Source organism: Talpa occidentalis, unplaced genomic scaffold, assembly GCF_014898055.3.
Source record: "Talpa occidentalis isolate TD23 unplaced genomic scaffold, MPIMG_talOcc4v2.1 talOcc4.4, whole genome shotgun sequence".
Taxonomy (NCBI): domain Eukaryota; kingdom Metazoa; phylum Chordata; class Mammalia; order Eulipotyphla; family Talpidae; genus Talpa; species Talpa occidentalis.
In genome coordinates this window covers 37,012,110-37,032,515 of record NW_023604295.1, presented here as the reverse complement: position 1 = coordinate 37,032,515, position 20,406 = coordinate 37,012,110, and the positions used below count along the sequence as shown (strand labels likewise).

The window sequence follows — 20,406 nt, the reverse complement described above, 5'->3', positions numbered from 1 at the left end:
TAAACACATTCTTAAAGGTCAAAATTTGGTACATGATCTCAGTCTAATTTAATGGGGCCTAGGAAGCACCTGGGAAATGTAGAAAAACAAAAGGACATCTTGGAGAGTCCCACTCCTACCACAGATATTTTGAGCTTATAATGCCATAGATAACAAAATCTTCCCAGCAGTGATTTAAGTAGAATATTGAATATTGGATTTTAGAGTCTAGGGAAGCAACCTAGATTAGAGATATAAATTTGAGTTATCAGAATATCAGTGCCATTTGGTATTGTGGTGAGACCATAAAGTGAATGTGTCTAGAAAGAGAAGATCTCCAAGACCTGAAGTCCTGGTCACTCCATGGCTAGAGATGGGGCAGATGAGAGAGAGTCAGTCAAAGAGGCTGAGCAGGTGCTGCGGTGCAGTCACCATGAGGAACGCAACAAAGAATGCCTTAGAAGTCAAGTAAGAACACTGTTTTCAGGAAGAAGTAATTCATTTGTTTATAATGCTTTGATAATAAAATAAGAACTGAGACTTTCCAGTTAAGTAACAATGGAAAGGGTATTTAATAATGATGACAAGAATTGTTTGGTTAAAGAGAACATGATAAAACATTAATTCAAAAGGACACATGCACCCCTATGTTTATAACAGCACTATTTACAATAGCTAAACTATGGAAACAACCCAAATGTCCAAAAAATAGATGAATGGATCAAGGAGAGGTGATACATATACAAAGTGGAATATTACTCAGCAATCAAAAAGATGAACTCATGCAATTTGCAGCAACATGGATGGAGCTGGAAGGGATCATACTCAGCAAAATAAGCCAGAAAGACAAAGAAAAATGCAAGATGGTCTCACTCGTAGCAGGAATTTAGAAACCTAAGTCAGGGACCAGGAAAAAGACTAGTATAATAAAGTAAAAATCCAAATCAACAAGCAACTATAAACCAGAAACACACTGGGTGGGAGGGCGGGTAGGAGGGATTATGGTCAAAATAAGGGGGGGTGGGAATTGTATGGGGACTATAACCAAGACGAAAATGCATACATTGTGCACAAGTGAAAAATGATGTAAAAAATATATAAAATTAAAAAAAAAGAACATTGGTTCTAAGTAGGAACTAAAGGGAAAAAAACCTCCTTGACCAAAGGGGCAAAAATGGTTGAGGAACAGCCCAATTCAATCTTCACCTTGCGGTCCTAATAATATTACTTGAAAGTAATTAAAGTTAATAATTTGAATACTCTTAAGCTCAGTCATTTGTAGCAAGCATTTTAAAAATATCTTTGTAGCTTTTTCTTAACTTGTATAATGCCTTAAGTCCAGAAGAGACCTAGCAATTTTTGAATATCTTTAGGATTTATTCATTTAATCCTTTCAGCAGACTATTAGTAAATAGCATTTGTAAGAATCCCCATTTTATAGATGAGAAATTTGAGAAATTAAACAATTTGCTCAAGGTCAAATATTCAATAAGTAGCTCATGTGGAATTGGACTCAGATCTCTTTGGCTTAAAAAAAAGTTATCCCACTGTTAAAAAATGAAGAAAAATAAAATGAATAAAGGAAGGGCTTATTTTCTTTCTTGTATTAAAAACAGAAAAATTCCTTGTATCAATAAGATGATAACATGTACAGTTTATCTTCTCAAGTGAACAGTTGCTTGTCAAGGAATAATGAACCCTCTCAAATCCAGAATTTTCCACCAACTACTGAGTAAAATGATCAATTGGTCACTGCATATTTAAAACAAACAAACAAAAAAAGACAACATGATAAAACAACAGGAGTCACTGAAAATAAACAATATATTTGAGGAATTTGGTCTAAAAAGTAGAAAAATCTTGAAATATTAGCTGCAGTAGTTTGAGAGGGTCAAAGATTTTTTTTAAAGTAAGATATTAGAACATTTGATGTAGTAGTAACTAAGAAATATTTGTGATGATAAATGTATGATTAGAAGCCTAGTTTAGGTCACCAAAACTTAACCCATATTAGATCTGCAGTGTAGTTATTTGGAAACTGTTTACACGAATAACAATATATGACGGTAGAAGGGACATGGAGAGCCAGGTTAAAGCAATAGGAACTCACTCGTTTGGTGAAATATTATAATTTCCTTAATCATTTATTATATAATGATAGCCACTTGCTAAATTCTTTCATTCATTAAAAATATATCTGTGCAATATCTAAATAAGTAGTGAGCCGAACAGACATGGAGGTACACTAGAATTCTGACTAGGTTTTCCTTCACATAAATAAGTGAATGATAAACATTGAAGAGTTATCTCCACTGGCAATACCATTCATGACAGTTTCCTTTAACAAGGCCCAGAAAAAATTTCTAAACTATATTTCATTGCCTAATTAATCAAAGCTGCTCATATGGCAAAAGTCTAGTATATGTGAAAACATATTTTCCTGCCAGACTGGGATATTCAAAGATATCCAAAGGCACAGAAAGGGCAGAGATGATCAGTTTCTAAAGCACACTGTAAAAAGATTGGATTCATGGGCCCAGTTCCTCAGTTCATGTCAGAAAATATACTTCTCCTTTCATAGCATTTGGTTTTGTTTAGAGGAAACTGACCCTTGCAGAAATGCAAAGTAGATTTTGTGTGCCAACACAGCATGGTGTAAGTATGTGCCACTTAGCTCTAGGGTTAAAGGAACAGTGATAGAGTCAGAGAGGGATACCTGGCCTGGGCAAGCAGAGTGATTTTTATAATCTATTTCAATGAATGTCTTCACAGTTCTATTGAGTTTTTCAACACTTTTGTATTATGTATCCCACTAGTCAAAATGAATCTCAGACGTGTCTCCACAAGATCTTAATTTTGTAAGTCATTTAGATTGAAGGGAATTAGAGGAATTTATAAGTAGATAGCTGAAGCTATAATAAATCCAGCGATTGGGAATATTCAAAAAAAATTTAAAATGATTCATTCATGCATTTGAAGATTAAAATGCTATTGGGTTGACTTGATCTTTGTGAAGCATCATTTGACGATGAGAATGTGAAGAATCAATAGTATAATTTACTTAAATATCGTCTAGTGGTTGGCAAAGTGAACTTTAAACACTTGTCTTCTTTCCCCAACAGACAGAGGCACACCGTCACTGTTTTTTACTTACGTGATTTCCTTTTTTTTGGATTTCAGTTACCCTCACTATAAAATAATAGAGTGCATCGAATAGGATGACCAACTGTATTCTCTGACCTGTATTAGATGGAGTATAATATAGAATGGCGGTGTCCAGTAGAACTTTCTGTATTGAGGCAACTGTTGTTAATTTACACTATCCATTATGAAATCAATGGCAACAAGTGAGTGCTGTGTACTTAAAATGCGGCTAGTGTGATGGAGAAGCTGAATTTTCAAATTTTATTGAATTTAATTAAAGATTGACATGAAGCTAACTGCTACTGTATTGGACATTTTACAAAACTTTCTCACATACTCAGTTATACATTTAATTCAAAGGTAATGTTGTATACAATATCCTCCTATTTAGAAATTTGTTTTGCTTTCTTTTTTAGCTTACTTTTGGAAATACTGTGCTAAAGTTTATTTTATGGATGCAAAAATGATAAGAACTTTATAAAAAGATACATTTCTCACTCTACTGCTTAAAGATTACAGTTGTTTCAAAAATAAAGGAACTGTGGTTTTTATTTTGCATATTATACACTTGATTTATTTTGTGAATAATGACAAATCTGTTGCACTTTTGAATGGTATGGTACTCTCAAAATGACTTTGTAGAGCTAACGTTGAGAATGCTATCTATTGTATACTTTCAATAAATTCCCTACATACTGTTTTGTCTGGTGATAACTACCCTGTTGAACTGCTGATTAAAGTATTTTAAAAGCATCTTGGAAAATAAAACCAAATTATATTGTCCCACTTACATGGAAGTATGCACCATTATCCTTTCTCCTTTTTATGATTGTATTGGTTATCATCACATTTTTGTTAATTTTGACATTGTAATTAAGACGATAACAAAATGAATACATTTATAAGGAGCAGAAATATATTATTCACTGGACTCTATGAGAAAGTAGTACTAGCTATCTCAGAAACACAGGCTACAAGTAACACAGAAATACAGATAATACAAATATCTTTTAATACTTTTGGTCTCTTATTCTTATCTCTGGCTCTTCCACAACATAAACTATGTGGGACTCTTGGCATATCTATAAATGACTAGACTCAGTGTGCTAAAAACATACAAACAAAAACTCATTGGATTTTTCTTGATTTTTTTCACATTTACATGTACATCAAACTGTACATGCTTATATCTGAATAAGACTGGGGGTTCAATTTTGTTTGCCACCTGTTCAAATATAGTTATTTTGGCGCGTTCCTGCATCGCCATTTTGCAGCAGGGACCTTTCTTGCTGGAGACTGTGTGAACCCAGCAGAAGGCTCACCGAGGAGACAGAGGTTAAGCTGGGAAGCTTGCCCACGCCGGGCACCTTCTAGCCTACAGTTCCAGCCCAGAGGGGAGCAGCACCCACCACTGGGGCAGACCATGCGTGCAGGGGAGCGCGTTCCCGCATCGCCATTTTGCAGCAGGGACCTTTCTTGCTGGAGACTGTGTGAACCCAGCAGAAGGCTCACCGAGGAGACAGAGGTTAAGCTGGGAAGCTTGCCCATGCAGGGCACCTTCTAGCCTGCAGTTCCAGCCCAGAGGGGAGCAGCACCCACCGCTGGGGCAGACCATGCGTGCAGGGGAGCGCGTTCCCGCATCGCCATTTTGCAGCAGGGACCTTTCTTGCTGGAGACTGTGTGAACCCAGCAGAAGGCTCACCGAGGAGACAGAGGTAAGCTGGGAGGCTTGCCCATGCTGGGCGCCTTCTAGCCTGCAGTTCCAGCCCAGAGGGGAGCAGCACCCACCACTGGGGCAGACTGGGCGTGCAGGGGAGCGCGTTCCCACATCGCCATTTTGCAGCAGGGACCTTTCTTGCTGGAGACTGTGTGAACCCAGCAGAAGGCTCACCGAGGAGACAGAGGTAAGCTGGGAGGCTTGCCCATGCTGGGCGCCTTCTAGCCTATAGTTCCAGCCCAGAGGGGAGCAGCACCCACTGCTGGGGCAGACCATGCGTGCAGGGGAGCTCGTCCCCGGCACCGGCATTTTGCAGCAGGGACCTTTCTTGCTGGAGACTGTGTGAACCCAGCAGAAGGCTCACCAAGGAGACAGAGCAGGGACCTTTCTTTGCTGGAGACTTGTGAACCCAGCAGAAGTTCCCCAGAGGAGCCAGTGGTGAGCTGGGAAGGTCGCCCAAGATGCCGGCCAGTACCAGCAACACAGTGTCACAAGGAATACGGCAAATTAGAAAACAGGCAGTAGGGAGTAGAAAAACCACATGCAACCCAGCAACTCCTCAGCAAAAAAGCACACCACAAAAAGAAAACCATCTACCAGATTGCAACGACAGTAACTTGGAAGAACTTCTGAGCCTTCCAGATAGAGAATTTCAAATTGCTGTGATTAAAAAACTGACAGAAGTCATAAAGGAAAACAATGATAAGGGGAAAATAATTAATGACCAGAAGAATGAAATTGAGTCCCTAAAGAGGGAAGTAAAAGAAATGCAGGAGATCAAAGAATTAATGGAGGAACTAAAGAACTCTGGGAAAAGCAATGAAAGCAGAATAGAGGAAATGGAAGAACAAATAAGTACTCTTGAAGACACAGAAATAAAAAGAACTAAAACAGAAAAGGAAGGAGAAGTACGAAGGAAAAAGACAGAAGAAAGACTTCGGGAACTATCTGACTCCATGAGGAAAGGAAATATAAGAGTTATAGGAATTCCAGAAGGAGAGGAGAGAGATGTAGGAACAGAGAAAATATTCATGGATATAATTGAAGAGAACTTCCCAAACGTGAAGAAGGATCTGAAAATTGATATACAAGAAGCAAGAAGAACACCAAACTTCCATGACGAAAGGAAAAATACAGCAAGACACATAATAGTAAAGCTCCCAAGAATCCAAGACAATGAAAAAATAATGAAACTAACAAGAGGGAAGAAACAGATAACATTCAAAGGGAATGAATGATAACATTCAATCAGACTGACATCAGACTTCTCTGAAGAAACACTACAGGCAAGGAGAGAGTGGAGGGACATAGTCAACAGACTCCAAGAAAACAGATGCCAACCAAGAATACTCTATCCCGCAAAGCTCTCCTTCCTCTTTGAAGAAAGAATATGGACCTTCCCAGACAAACAGAAACTCCGGAATTTTATTACGACTAAACCCCCACTCCAAAAAATACTACAAGGAGTCCTAAAGCCAGAACCTCAGAGGGACGAATAACAACAAAAGAAGGCCAAAGAAAGTTATTAAAAGAATAAATAAATAAAATCAAAGGAAAGACAAACACAATGGCAAATACAGATGCTAACATATCAATACTAACTTTAAATGTAAATGGACTAAACTCTCCAATAAAAAGACACAGAGTTGCAGGCTGGATTAAGAAACAAAACCCAACCTTTTGCTGTCTCCAGGAAACACATTTAGCTGCAAAAGATAAAAATAGACTCAAAGTTAAAGGATGGAAAACAATTCTACAAGCAAATGGACCAAAAAAGAAGGCAGGAACAGCTATACTCATATCAGATAAAATAGATTTCAAACTTAAAAAGATAAAAAGAGACCCCAGTGGTCATTACATTATGATCAAGGGGACAATACTTCAAGAAGAAATAACACTCATTAACATATATTCACCAAACGAAGGAGCACCAAAATATATCAGACAACTATTGGCATCTCTGAAAACAGACATCAGAGAAAACACATACGTAGTGGGAGACTTCAACACACCACTATCAACAATGGATAGATCAACAAGACAAAAAATAAGTAAAGAAACTAAAGCTCTAAATAAGGATCTAGAGTGCTTGGGCTTAACAGACATATATAGAACACTAAACCCAAAAAAATCTGAGTATACATTTTTCTCAAGCGCACATGGATCATTCTCTAGGATCGATCATATACTGGGGCACAAGACAAACATCAACAGATACACCAAGATTGAAATCATACCAACCATCTTTTCTGACCATGAAGGCATCAAACTAGAAATAAACCATAAAAAGAAGGCAAGGTACTCTCCTACCTTGTGGAGATTGAAACCCACACTAATGGAAGTCCACTGGACTAACGAGGAGATAAAAGAAGAAATTAAAAAATTCTTTGAATTGAATGACAAGGAGGACATCAATTTCCTAAATGTATGGGATGCAGCAAAAGCAGTAATAAGAGGAAAATATATAGCAATAGATGCTCACATCAAGAAACAAGAAAGAACTCAAAGAGACAACCTAATCTCGAAGCTCAAAGATCTAGAAAAAGAACAACAAAAAAACCCCAAAACCAGTAGAAGAAAAGAAATAATAAAAACCAAAGCAGAAATAAATGAAACCGAAACTAAAAAAACAATCCAAAAGATCAATGAAACCAAGAGCTGGTTCTTCGAAAAAATAAATAAAATAGATAAACCCCTAGCCAGGCTCAAAGGGCAAAAAGGGAGAAAGCACAAATAAATAGGATAATAAATGAAAGAGGAGAAATCACAACGGACACAGCAGAAATCAAAAGAATAATTAATAACTACTATGAACAGTTATATGGAAACAAGTTCAACAATCTAGAGGAGATGGACAAATTCCTACAACTCTACAATCACCCAAAGCTAGATAAAGAAGAAATAGAACACCTAAACAGACCAATTACAATTAGCGAAATTGAAATGGTAATCAAAAACCTCCCCAAAAACAAAAGCCCAGGACCTGATGGATTTACAAATGAATTCTACCAAACATTCAGAGACGAATTGGTGCCTATCCTTCACAAACTCTTCCAAAAAATTTAGAAGGAAGGTATAATACCTAACACGTTCTATGAAGCCAACATTACACTAATATCAAAACCGAACAAGGACAACACAAAAAAAAAACAACTATAGGCCAATCTCCCTAATGAACACTGATGCAAAAATCCTCAATAAAATTTTAGCTATCAGAATCCAACAGTGTATCCATAAGGTAATTCACCACGACCAAGTAGGATTCATTCCAGGGACACAAGGATGGTTTAACATCCGAAAATCAATCAACGTTATCCAACACATCAACAAAAAGAAATATAAAAACCATATGATAATATCAATAGATGCTGAGAAAGCTTTTGACAAAGTGCAACACCCATTCATGATAAAAGCCCTTGAAATTCTTGGGATACAAGGAACGTACCTCAACATCATAAAGGCCATATATGACAAGCCAACAGCCAGTATCATTCTCAATGGTGAAAAGCTGAAAGCAATTCCATTAAGATCTGGAACAAGACAAGGATGTCCACTTTCACCACTGCTTTTCAATATAATACTGGAAGTCCTAGCCAGAGCAATAAGACAAGAGAAAGACATCCAAGGAATCCAAATAGGAAAAGAAGAAGTCAAACTATCACTCTTTGCAGATGATATGATAATATACATAGAGAACCCCAAAATCTCCACAGAAAAACTAATTCAACTCATCAATCAGTTCAGTAAAGTGGCAGGATACAAAATCAACACGCAAAAGTCAGTAGCCTTCCTATATACAAACAATAAATCTGAAGAAGAAAAAATCAAAAAAACCATCCCTTTTATTACTGAAACAAAAAAAATCAAATATTTGGGAATAAATCTAACAAAAGAGGTAAAGGACCTATACAAAGAAAACTATAAAACACTGTTAAAAGAAATAGAAGAAGACACAAAGAAATGGAAAAACATCCCCTGCTCATGGATTGGGAGAATAAACATTATTAAAATGGCCATCCTACCAAAAGCAATATACAGATTCAATGCTAAATCAAAATTTAAATGTCATTCTTCAAAGAAATAGAACAATTATTGATGAAATTCATATGGAATCACAAAAAACCCCGAATAGCCAAAGCTCTCCTGAAAAAAAAAAGAAGGGAATGGAGGCATCACACTCCCAGACTTCAAACTCTACTACAAAGCCATAATCATCAAAACTGCATGGTATTGGAACAAGAACAGACATACAGACCAATGGAATCGAATAGAAAATACAGAAATAAACCCACAGATTTATGGTCAACTAATATTTGACAAAGGAGCAAAGACTATGCATTGGAGCAAAGAAAGTTTGTTCAATAAATGGTGCTGGGAAAACTGGGTTGCTACATGCAAAAGAATGAAGCTTGACCACTACCTCACACCATACACAAAAATCAACTCAAAATGGATTAAAGAACTAGACATAAGACCTGAAACCATAAAATACATAGAAGGAAATATAGGCGAAACACTACGTGATTTGCATATCAAAGACATCTTTACAGACACATCACCCAAAGCAGTGATAGTGAAGGCAAAGATCAACAGCTGGGACTACATCAAATTAAAGAGCTTCTGCACAGCAAAAGAGACAATAACAAAAACAAAGAGAAACCCCACCAACTGGGAGAACATTTTTGCACACAACACTAATGATAAAGGACTGATCACAAAAATCTGCAAAGACCTGATGAGACTCAACAACAACAAAGAAAATAATCCAGTCAAAAAATGGACAGAGGAGCTAAAAAGAAACTTCTCTGAAGAGGAAATGCGAATGGCCAACAGGCATATGAAAAAATGTTCAACATCACTTGCAATCAGGGAAATGCAAATCAAAACTACCATGAGATACCATCTTACACCAGTGAGAATGGCACATATTAAAAAAACTAGCAACAACAAATGTTGGCGAGGTTGTGGAGAAAAAGGAACTCTTCTGCACTGTTGGTGGGAGTGCAAACTGGTCCAACCACTATGGAGAGCTGTGTGGAGATTTCTGGACCTACTAAACATAGAGCTTCCACAGGATCCTGCAATTCCACTCCTAGGTATTTACCCAAGAACACAGAAACATCAATTCCAAAGAACACCTGCACCCCTATGTTTATAGCAGCACTATTTACATATGTTTATAGCAGCACTATTTACAATAGCTAAGCTTTGGAAACAGCCCAAATGCCCCAAAATAGATGACTGGATCAAGAAGATGTGGTACATATATACCATGGAATATTACTCAGCATTCAAAAAAGATAAACACATGCAATTTGCAGAAACATGGATGGCGCTGGAAGGGATCATGCTCAGTGAAATAAGCCAAAAAGAAAAAGAAAAATACCGGATGGTCTCACTCATAGCAGGAATCTAGAATACTTAAATAAGGGACAAGGAAAATGAATAACTATAAGAAAGTGAAAATCAAAATCAACAAAAACCATGAACCAGAGACACTTTTTGGGGGGGGGGGCGGGAGGGGAGGATTGGGGACAGAATGGGGGGATTGCAATTATATGGGGAATATAAAAATAAAATTTATTAATTAAAAAAAATAAAATAAAATAATCTTTCCCATTGGAAACCTTTAATGGTGATATGATTCAAGTTAATACCTCCTATTCTGAATGTCTCACACACTTTGCTCATTTTGGGGGGATGGGTGATCCTATCCCCCCTTGATTAATAAAACTTCCATTTTGAATAAAAAAAAAATATAGTTATTTTGACAGAAATGTTGTCAAGGTACCTTTATAATTAAAGAATAGAAATGACTAGAATAATATGTGGTAGCTGACCAAATGAACCTATGCATATTCTTTGCTCAAATATAGGAAAAATAGTTTAATCTATAGACTATTAATTGCTTGGCACTTAAAAACAAAACTATCTTCATAAGATGGAATAAACAATATCGCTTAAATTGATGAAAAATAAAAATACAGAAAACAGATCAAATTCAGCAAAATAGAACAAATGAAGTAATATACCTACAGTGCTCTACATATGTACTTGACGGAAACCATTCAAATTTACATATGCGTTGTACAATAATTCTTGAAATTGTTACCATGTATTTAAACTCATTGTGAATGCAAATATTTTATTATCATAAATAAAGACAAAAACTCCTGTTTTCATCATCTCATGTTTATTGACATTGGAGCAGTTGACCAATATTCAAGCCTTTCAAACTTTTAGGTATGAATAATGTTACTCAAGAAAGCAGTCATTATTTTTTTTTTTCCTTTTGAAGAATCCATTGGTTATTTTTTAATAATTTGCCTTAAGAAATGTAATTCCCTAAAGTCATCTGTAGATTGGATGTACAATTTGAGTTAGAGAAAAGTTGAAGATAACGAAGCTGGGATATAACACTCTCTCCTGAAGAACTGATTATCTAATTGACACCAGGGCTCAGAAATCCATATTCACAGTTTGTTCTATGAAGTGCCACCAGGAACAAAAGAGAAAAAGAAAGCAATGTATTTCATTGTGAATTTTAAACTAAAAATCCAGTCCCTTAAGTTTGCCGATTTCTAAATGAAAATATAGTGGGCTAGTAATTAGTAATACATAATGCACTAGACAAATAAATGAGACGAATCGTCATATTCTTAACAAAAATTATGTCTTAATTTACTACTATGCAAAAAGAATACCCTATTTTAAACTAATATATTGCTGACATTTTCTACTTCCTCTAAAGTAGTGGTAAAATTAAAATATGAAATAAAATAATTATCAGTGGAGAAAACATTTTTTTTCTTCATGGAAGTCTTTTGTATATATTATACTATTAGACAAAAGTATTACACATTAGAATAGAGTATAAAACAATATATTGTGATATATTACTTTAATTGAATTGGATTCCATAAGCATACATTTGAATTTAAAATAATAGAGAAGATAGAAAATCAATTTAATACAACATTAAATCCTTACCATGAAGATTTTTGACTAAAATAGGTTTTAATACCCTTTGTCAAAGCATGAAGCAGCAACACCCAGTGAGATTAGAAGCTTCCAAGGAATAGGATATGTTTCCATAATTCATCAGAAGGTTGGAGAAAGGCAGGTAAGACAAAATCTAATTTTTTAAATAATTATTTCAAATAGTGAGTCCTATAGGCTATTTGTCTATGTACCATTGCTAAATTTCTAATATGAGTTTAAGAAAAACAGAATTGTTATCTTCCTCAAAATTTATTTCTCCTGTGACAACCCCATTATTTAAGAAAAGAATGATTTGCTCCTTTTTTCTAAACTTACTTAGAAGTTTTAGCAATATGAAAAATTTCCTGCAAATTACAAAGCTATACGCAAAAACATATATTTCTATGTTTCTTAGAGCATATTTTACTCTTTGATTGTACGTTAATTTCTAGGTAAGATTAACATTTCTCCATTTTTTTCTAATATAGTTATACTGCCTCATAACACTCTTCCTTTTCATGCGAAAATGAATCTCTGCTCAACTGGCCGAACTTTCTTACCTGGTCTCTTGAAAGTGATCACTAGGGTTTCAGTAATTGTTTTCGAGCGGTTTCATAAACTTCTGCTAACACGCTAAATCTCTAAGGAATGAGATTTGCTTTAAAAGCGTATCTAAAGCACGATGGGCTTCATGTGTCTAATTTAGAGTAACATCACCATGGTTGCTGAAAATTGAGCTTTCCAGAGTATCAATCCTGTGTTTTGATAAGTAAATTAAAAATAATTTGAATCATTTTAAAGAATCATTCTCAAATACAATATACTCTTTAAAGCAATATTAAACACAGTGTATGAATAAACATTAAACAGTGTTTTAGGTGGGTCAGTAACATCAAAAAGATTGCTTATGATCTTGTGCTAAAATTCTGTCTGCTTTACTGGCCCCAGACTGATCTGGTGGTTTACCACTTGTTAATTCTCTGAATTCCCCCATACTTCAGTTATTATTTCTTTGTGTGGTTGTTTCCCTCATAATCAGTCACTGTTGCTTTTAATTATCAATTTTAATTTAGAGAAATGGCAAGTTGTTAGGGGCCATGTGCTATCCACACTTTACAAATGAGTAATATCCTTCACTTGCTAATTCCTCAGTTCTTTGGAAGAATAAAATTTATGGTCCTTATTACTGTTGTTTTTTCCTTGCTTAGAGACTTCTTTTGCTTCTTTTTTCTGAAACTGGGACTGTGCTTTAGTTGGTTGAGACTAACTAAAATCTGAACATAAGACAAACCTCATTTCATAATCATTACTTAAAAGGTTTACAAAGGATAAGAGAGAAGTGGAAGTCTTCAGGAGAAAATATACAGCAATGTCTTTCCTTATTCCCCAATAATGAGCAGATTGTATCTAAATTTTACAGAAACAAATCAGTCTTCAGTTATTCTTCATCTGTGTAAATGTTAAGTGGTAAATGCATAGAGAAAACATTTTGCTGTACTTGTTTTTTAGAAGGGTAAATTTGGGGGAAAATGAGCCAGCCCTAAATGACTAAAATATGTAATTAAAAATCCATGCACTGAAGTAATCTGTATAAATTAATTGAAGTTATAACCACACTGTGATGTGATGGACTGAAGTTCAAACTTTGAGGGAATATGCAGACCAGTTCCTTAAAAGTTTAATTGTTAAGGAGTGTGAAGAACTTCACTGAAGCATCTTTCATGTTGCTGTGACCTTTCACCCAAGGAAGTCGCATCTGCAAAAATGAATGTTGAAATTATTAAAGCTAACGAGAATTCCACAGATGGGGGAAATCCATCAACTTCATCTGAAAGGAGCTAAAATTCTAATTGCATGATAGTTTCTTATAGCCTTTATTTTTGTGGTTTGTTTTTACTGTGTGGATAATAATGCAAAATAACAATTTCAGAAACAAAATTTTTTAAGGAGAGCATTTTTAATGTATAAGTTAAGTAGGTACCTGTCCCAAACCACACTTCCTTTCTTTGGGTACCTGTTATATTCTGATTTTATTTTAAATTTGCAATTTTGGTTCTAGGGATGCTGAAATGATTAAGATAAAGAAAAGCTGAGTAGTACTTTGTTCATTATTATGGTAATATTGATAATATATAATATGGTAATAATGATTATAATATTGATAATAAATACAATATTTTGGTCATGTTTGGAGCTTCCAATCAAACTGGCATTTAAACAAGCTATTTCTGCTATTTAAGAATTACATTCTGACCAGCAGGTATTTGAATGACTGTGTGTCAATATGTACCTTACCTTATCAAATGTGTTAATACATGTGCAGCAAAAGGTAGCACAATTAATAGTCCTACTTCTATCAGATTTCATGAAGTAGGCTTTCTGATTTCAAAAGCAAAGACCTACTACTTGCTCACGACATCTAGAGAATCTGTGAAACCTTAGACAAAAATGCCTTTCTGAATTTGATAGTTTAGAACTGAGGGTAACACAAACTCAAAACTTTGGCCTAATATGTTAAATACCTGAGGAAGACATGGTGTAAATATCAGATTATATTCCTTTCCAAAACACATATTAGGGAAACACTTTTACTCTGGAAACTAGGTAACACAGGACCAGCTGTATCTAGATTTGACCACAAACCAAGCAAAACTTCCACAATTAGGCACCAGTTTCATTTTTGTTGTGAGGACTTATATTGAAACCCAGAATATAAAAACCCATAAATAAACCTGCTCCAAAAAAGCATCAACTCCTACAGAAGCGAAACAAAGTTTTCATAAAGATTGAGATATTGTTCCTGTTTTTTTTTTTTTTTCTTTAAATGTATCGCCAGTGAAATTATCATCCAGCAATGACAAGTTAGTAGCAAAGATACTTTACGGGTCATGAAGAGCATGTGAGTCTAGAAGTTCAGAGACCTGGGTACTACATCTTGGCTCTGAGCGTCTGGAAGATTTAGGGAAAATCAAACTTTCTCGCACAGCACTCATGTAATTTTTTAAGAAACAAAAATACAAAAGGATTGGATTAAATGACATGTTCAGTTCTTGAATCTCTTACAACTTAGCTGCATGACTGTGTGAACATTAATAACTTTAAATTGTTATCTATAAGATACATGTATAATAATTCCTTTTAAATCCAAAGGTATATTGTGACAATAAGAAATAAGATACCAAAGAATAATTTTGAAAATTTGAATAGAAATATATTTGTAATATATATTAAGCCTTTTATTACCCATAAACTTTAAAACAGGAAACTTCATATGAGGAAGTCAAAAAATATCTGAAAAATATTGGTATACAGTGGCAGGAAATAATGAATAGAAATAATGGTTGAGCAGGTGTCAGTCGGTAATTGACAAAAGGGAAAGAAAAAAATATGACATGAAGTTCTTTTCTAAACCAATTCTTTTGTGATATAATTTTCTTGCCATGTCAATAATAAAGGGAGTGATTGTCATAATTTTAAGCAAAGTCTTTAAGTGAAGGTCATAACAAATTAATTTGGATTTCACCCAATAGTGAGTCAGGAAGCATATATTAATTCAAATTCCTTTTCATGGGTGAATAGCTATTCACAGTTTTCATGGTCTAAAACCACATATGATGATTTATATGAAAAATGAATTTCATATATTACAGAATTTCATTATTTTAATCTCAATGTTTTAATATTCTTAAGATATCAAGAAGCCAGAGGATTGTGACCCTGATTTCAAGGAGTTACTTGATTTTTAATTTTTAGTTCATACACAAAAATAATGTGATTTTTAACCACCAGGAAGAGTGACCATACTTTGCATCTTTTTAGATATAAGGAAAGTGAAATCTGACATTTGAAAACGGTGTTGCTCAAAAGACAGTGTTCTTGGCAGTATCCACTAAGTTTCCTATATTTATAAATGTTTGGTAGCTGCAAACTTCATTAATTAGCCACTCCATGCACAACAAAATTCCTTTACTAAGTCACTCTGAGAATGAGAAAGTTGAGGGAAAATACTGACTTCTCATTGTATTTTAGAACATTGGGGTGAGAGGATGACATGATTTAAATTAAAATAGGGTCAAGGCTAATATGTTTCTTCAGCCTCCACATCTGTGGCTCGAATTCAACTTGAGAATAACAGAAAACAAAGTTCTCCCTTCTGTAGCCTGAAATTATCAAGACAGACAATAGTCTTAGGTTATCTTATTTATTTGAGAGAGAGAGAATGTACCCACTGTAAGTCATATTGGGAGAATATATAATGCTTAGATTTTATATTCAACATTTAGTGCTTATGTATGCAGGATTAAATTTTAAAGAAATAAAAACACAGGATTTAAGTTTTCTAGTTTTGAATTCTACCTGCATCATTCACTACCTAGTGCTTTTGTAAATTAACATGCTTAAGCTTTCACTTTGCTGTATAATATTAATCATGATATTGACTATTTAACATACACCAGCCACTATACTAAGTATTTACTATGTGTCAATTCATTTCATCCTTAGGACAATCCTTTGTGCTAAAAATGATTGTTATTTTATGGAGGAGAACTTCAGAATTTCAGCAGGGTCTCCAGTTAATAGATAGATGGCCTAGGTTTTGACCCAGGAAGACAGACCTCCCCAGCTCCCCACCTTTACTCCTTATATAATATTGCTTCTCAAGATACTGGAGTAGTAATAGTACCTACTTTATGAAACAGGATGTTTAAATGAAGCAATATATGAAAATCATGAAGTAAGGACCCAGCAGAGGAGTACTCAGAACTGTAATACAAGCTATTATTATTTGCATGTATTATGTGTTCAAAACATTCTAGAATTGCAAGCATCTAATTTAATCTTCACGACACCACTATATTATTGCCTAATGTATGAAGAATATAGAGAAAAATAAGGTATCTTGATGGAAACAAGATAATGAATGAGTGACAGGACCAGCATTTGGATTAGGTGTCTTTAATTCCACGGCTAATAATTTCTATAGCATTCTCTTTCCTATGTTCCATGTTATAATTCTAGTAATGTAATTATTATCAACAAAATGATACTGTGTCACTGTACTGTGTTTTCTTAACAGAGGGATTGTTACACACTTATGTATATTCATCAAGGTGATTTGTTATGTTCATTAGAATTTTAATCCTTACTTGCATATTAATATTCAATCATTACAGTCTGTGAGAGTAACAAAATCACTTTTTGGGGTGAAACAGATCTAGGATACTTCTTGTTTCTTTCATGTCATTTAATTATTTAGCATCAATATACTAGTATAAAAATGTTTGAAAAAGTGAATTTATATGCTAGAAAATCAAAAGGGGGATTCATAAGATGGATCAACTAGCCTATTATGAAATGTTAATCAAAAGCCCGCACATATTATTATTTATTTTTACTTATTCAAATAGTACTCACGATTGGGATCAATTAACCTCTGGAATTTGAAAGTCGGTTTCCACCGATCCGATCAATGGGGATACCAAATCGCCTTTTTGGATGATTTACTACTTTCCTAAAACAAATCAGGAGAACACATGTAAGCTAAGGTTCAAGTTATCATTACTTCTGCTCTTTTATTTCATGTAGATTCGGAGGCTTTGTTTAAGAATTGAATTAAACATGATAGTCATCATTCATTAGCACCCACTACGTATCAGTCACTATTTCTTATTTCAATATCTGTCGAAGCAGGTATTACTACCTCTATTTTGCATCTGAGGAAACTGAGGTTTAGCAAAATTAACACCTTATTTGAAAACATGCAGCCCAGAAACAAAGCTAAATCTTATTAACACACCGATCTGCTAAATGTTTCTTTTGGGTAAATCCCTTTGCTTCTTCAGAATTTGGTGCATTCCCCTGTTAATTGAGGAAGATTGAACTAGGTCAGTGGTTTTCCCCTATATCTGTCACAGAGTGGTTTTTCTGTGTAAGGGTGGTGGTGAGAGAGAAAGGGTGTTGATGCTGAGATTGAAAGTGAGATAAACCATGTGTTCATATCTTCACTCAAAATTTTTTTTAAAAATTTTTTAAAGATTTATTTATTTATTTATACAAGCACTGGGTACAGTCAGAAGTGCGGGAGGGCGAGAGAATTCACCAGAGCCAGAGGGGGGAGCAGAGCGGGCAGAAGGACCGAAGTACACTGCTGAGGGGAGCAGCGGGCGGCAGGAGAGGTCTGCGCGCCATGTGGGACACTCCTCCGGTGGCCGGGGAGCAGCCGGGGATCGAACCGGCGCTGCAGAGGCTGCAGAGGCTGCGGGCAGCTTTTCAACCCAGAGCTCAACCGCTACGCCACCGGGGAGGCCCTCTTCACTCAAATTTTATATAGAGAAGCTTTGTGTAATGGACTATGTATCTGTATTCTGTGTCAAGTATTATTTAGGGGAAAAAAGTCAATATGAAATTAAAAAAAAATCATACAGAGGCCTTTCAGTTTGTGTTCTGTAAATTATCCATTAAAAAGAAGAAACATTTTAATTTGACTTCATATGGTCATCACATATTCCTATCACATCTGTGGGACAAATTGTGGACAAATTACCCCATAAGACAACTTAATCAATTTTAATGGTTTAAAGAGTTGAAAAAGATTTGTTTCAGAATATTTTCAATAATTTCTTTAGTTCTTTTCTAATTTCTTGCATTATATTGTCAATTCATATTATAAAATTTAAACACTAAAGGTAAATGAGGGGGGAGGGCAAAAAATAAAGGTAAATGAAAGCCACAAAATCTATGAATTTTTCTTTATTATCATTATGTGGCTCTCGGGATTTGTAAGATAGAAATAGCATTTGATTTCAAAAACCTACTCTCAGATTAGCAGTGATTTAATGTAAATATTAGAGAAAAAAATCTCTCATTTTTATCAATGCGTAGTTTTTACCTTAACTGCCTTGTCATATGACTATTAGGTAAATAATTAAACAATTAATTTAAATTATTAGATAATTTAAATTGTATTAATACAATTAAATTGAAGGTGCTTTATATTTATCTAGTGCTTTCTACGTGTCAGGCACTGTGCTTAGTACTGTGCATAAAGAGTGATAAAAATAGGCATTGGATCTGATAATGGAGTTTACCATCAAATAATACTGTAGGAATAGGGCCACACTTTGTTTTTAACTTTTTTTTTCTTAAAGATTTATTTATTTATGCACACAAGAGCTGGGGTACAGGCCAGAGATGCCTGTAAGAGGATTCACCAGAGACAGAGTGGGGAACAGAACAGGCAGACTAATTGAAATACACTGCTGAGGGGAGCAGTGGGTGAGACAGGAGAGATCTGCCTTGCCATGTGGATTGCTCCCTGGCCAGCCAGGGATCGAACTTGTGCTACAGAGGCTGCGGATTGCTTTGTAGTGCGGTGCTTAACCCCTTGTGCCACCAGGGAGGCCCTGTTTTTAGCTTATTACCGTTTTTCCCTCTGGATTCACATCTATTTCCCTTTTTGGTTTGCCCTTAGTTTGCTAGTCACTGCTACATGCTTTGATTATATGTATAAGTGCATTGGTGAAGGAATTTCTATGGGGACTACACCTGAGGGGGGGAGCAAATATTGTTTAAAAATGAACAATGATGTTAAAAAAAAGTAAAATAAAATAAAATAATTATTTATTTATGCATACAAGAACTGGGGTACAGGCCAGAGGTGCAGGGGGTGAGAAGATTCACCAGAGACAGAGTGGGGAGCAGAACAGTCAGATTGACTGAAATACAATGCTGAGGGGTGCAGTAGTTGAGAATGGAGAGGTCTGCTGTGCCATGTGGGTAGCTCCCTGGCTGGGGATCGAACTCATGCTGTTGTGGCTGCTGATAGCTTCATAGTGCTGAGTTAACCCCTTGTGCCTCCAGAGAGGTCCTACATGTATAATTTTATAAAACTGTCTCTGAAACAATAGTTTGATCACTGAAGAAAAATGTGGTGAAGAAATATTTATTACCTGTCTGTAACCTAGCTATATCTCTACCTCTATTTTTAGATTTCTGAGAAATATCTACTTTAAATTGTTTTCTATTGTTTGTACTTCTGGATTTCTTGATGTTCAATTTACTACATATCTTTCAACTTGATAAATGCAAAATTTATTGTAAGTGAAATTGGCATAAAGTTAATGGTTAAAAGTAAGTCATAGGAGAATATGCATATCAACTGTGTGCTAGGTCTTCAGATATAATATAAATAATGACTATAAAATAAAAAAAATTTTCTTGATATTTTCTGTATTTTTAGTCACATAGTAAATCTATAGATTCTTAATTTAAGTAGTTATTTCCCTCATGGTAGTCAGAATAATGGTTGTCCAAGGACATTCATATCTGTAATCTACAGACTATGTAATTATGACACCTTACATAGCATGAGACTGAAGATAAGGTTAAAGTTGAGGTCCTTGAGATGAGATTATTGTGGGTTATCTGGGTGAGCACAATCTAGGATTCTTTAGAAGTGAGATGAATAAACAAGAGTGGGTCACAGAGCTGCAGTCTGAGGAGGACACAACCCGCCATTATTGGCCTGGAAAATGGAGGAAAGCATCATAGATCAAGGAACATGGTGGAATTTCGAAGTTCTTGAG

The 20,406-nt window shown here is 35.1% G+C and overlaps 1 protein-coding gene across 2 annotated transcripts in view; it reads right to left on the bottom strand.

Annotated features, from left to right (window-relative positions):
- Positions 1–11,021: 11,021 nt before the first annotated feature.
- Positions 11,022–20,406, bottom strand: part of OSTN (osteocrin) — a 29,110-nt gene continuing 19,725 nt past the window's right edge. The window contains exons 1-4 of one of the 2 annotated variants that reach the window (XR_008554089.1): positions 16,510–16,591; positions 13,439–13,577; positions 12,382–12,576; positions 11,022–11,325 (exon numbers count right to left, since the gene is read on the bottom strand). Coding sequence is in view for 1 of the 2 variants with exons in the window: in XM_037524556.2 (XP_037380453.1) it covers positions 17,249–17,333 (85 nt within the window). In the remaining variant the exon portion in view is untranslated. The other variant, XM_037524556.2, reaches the window with a different exon arrangement.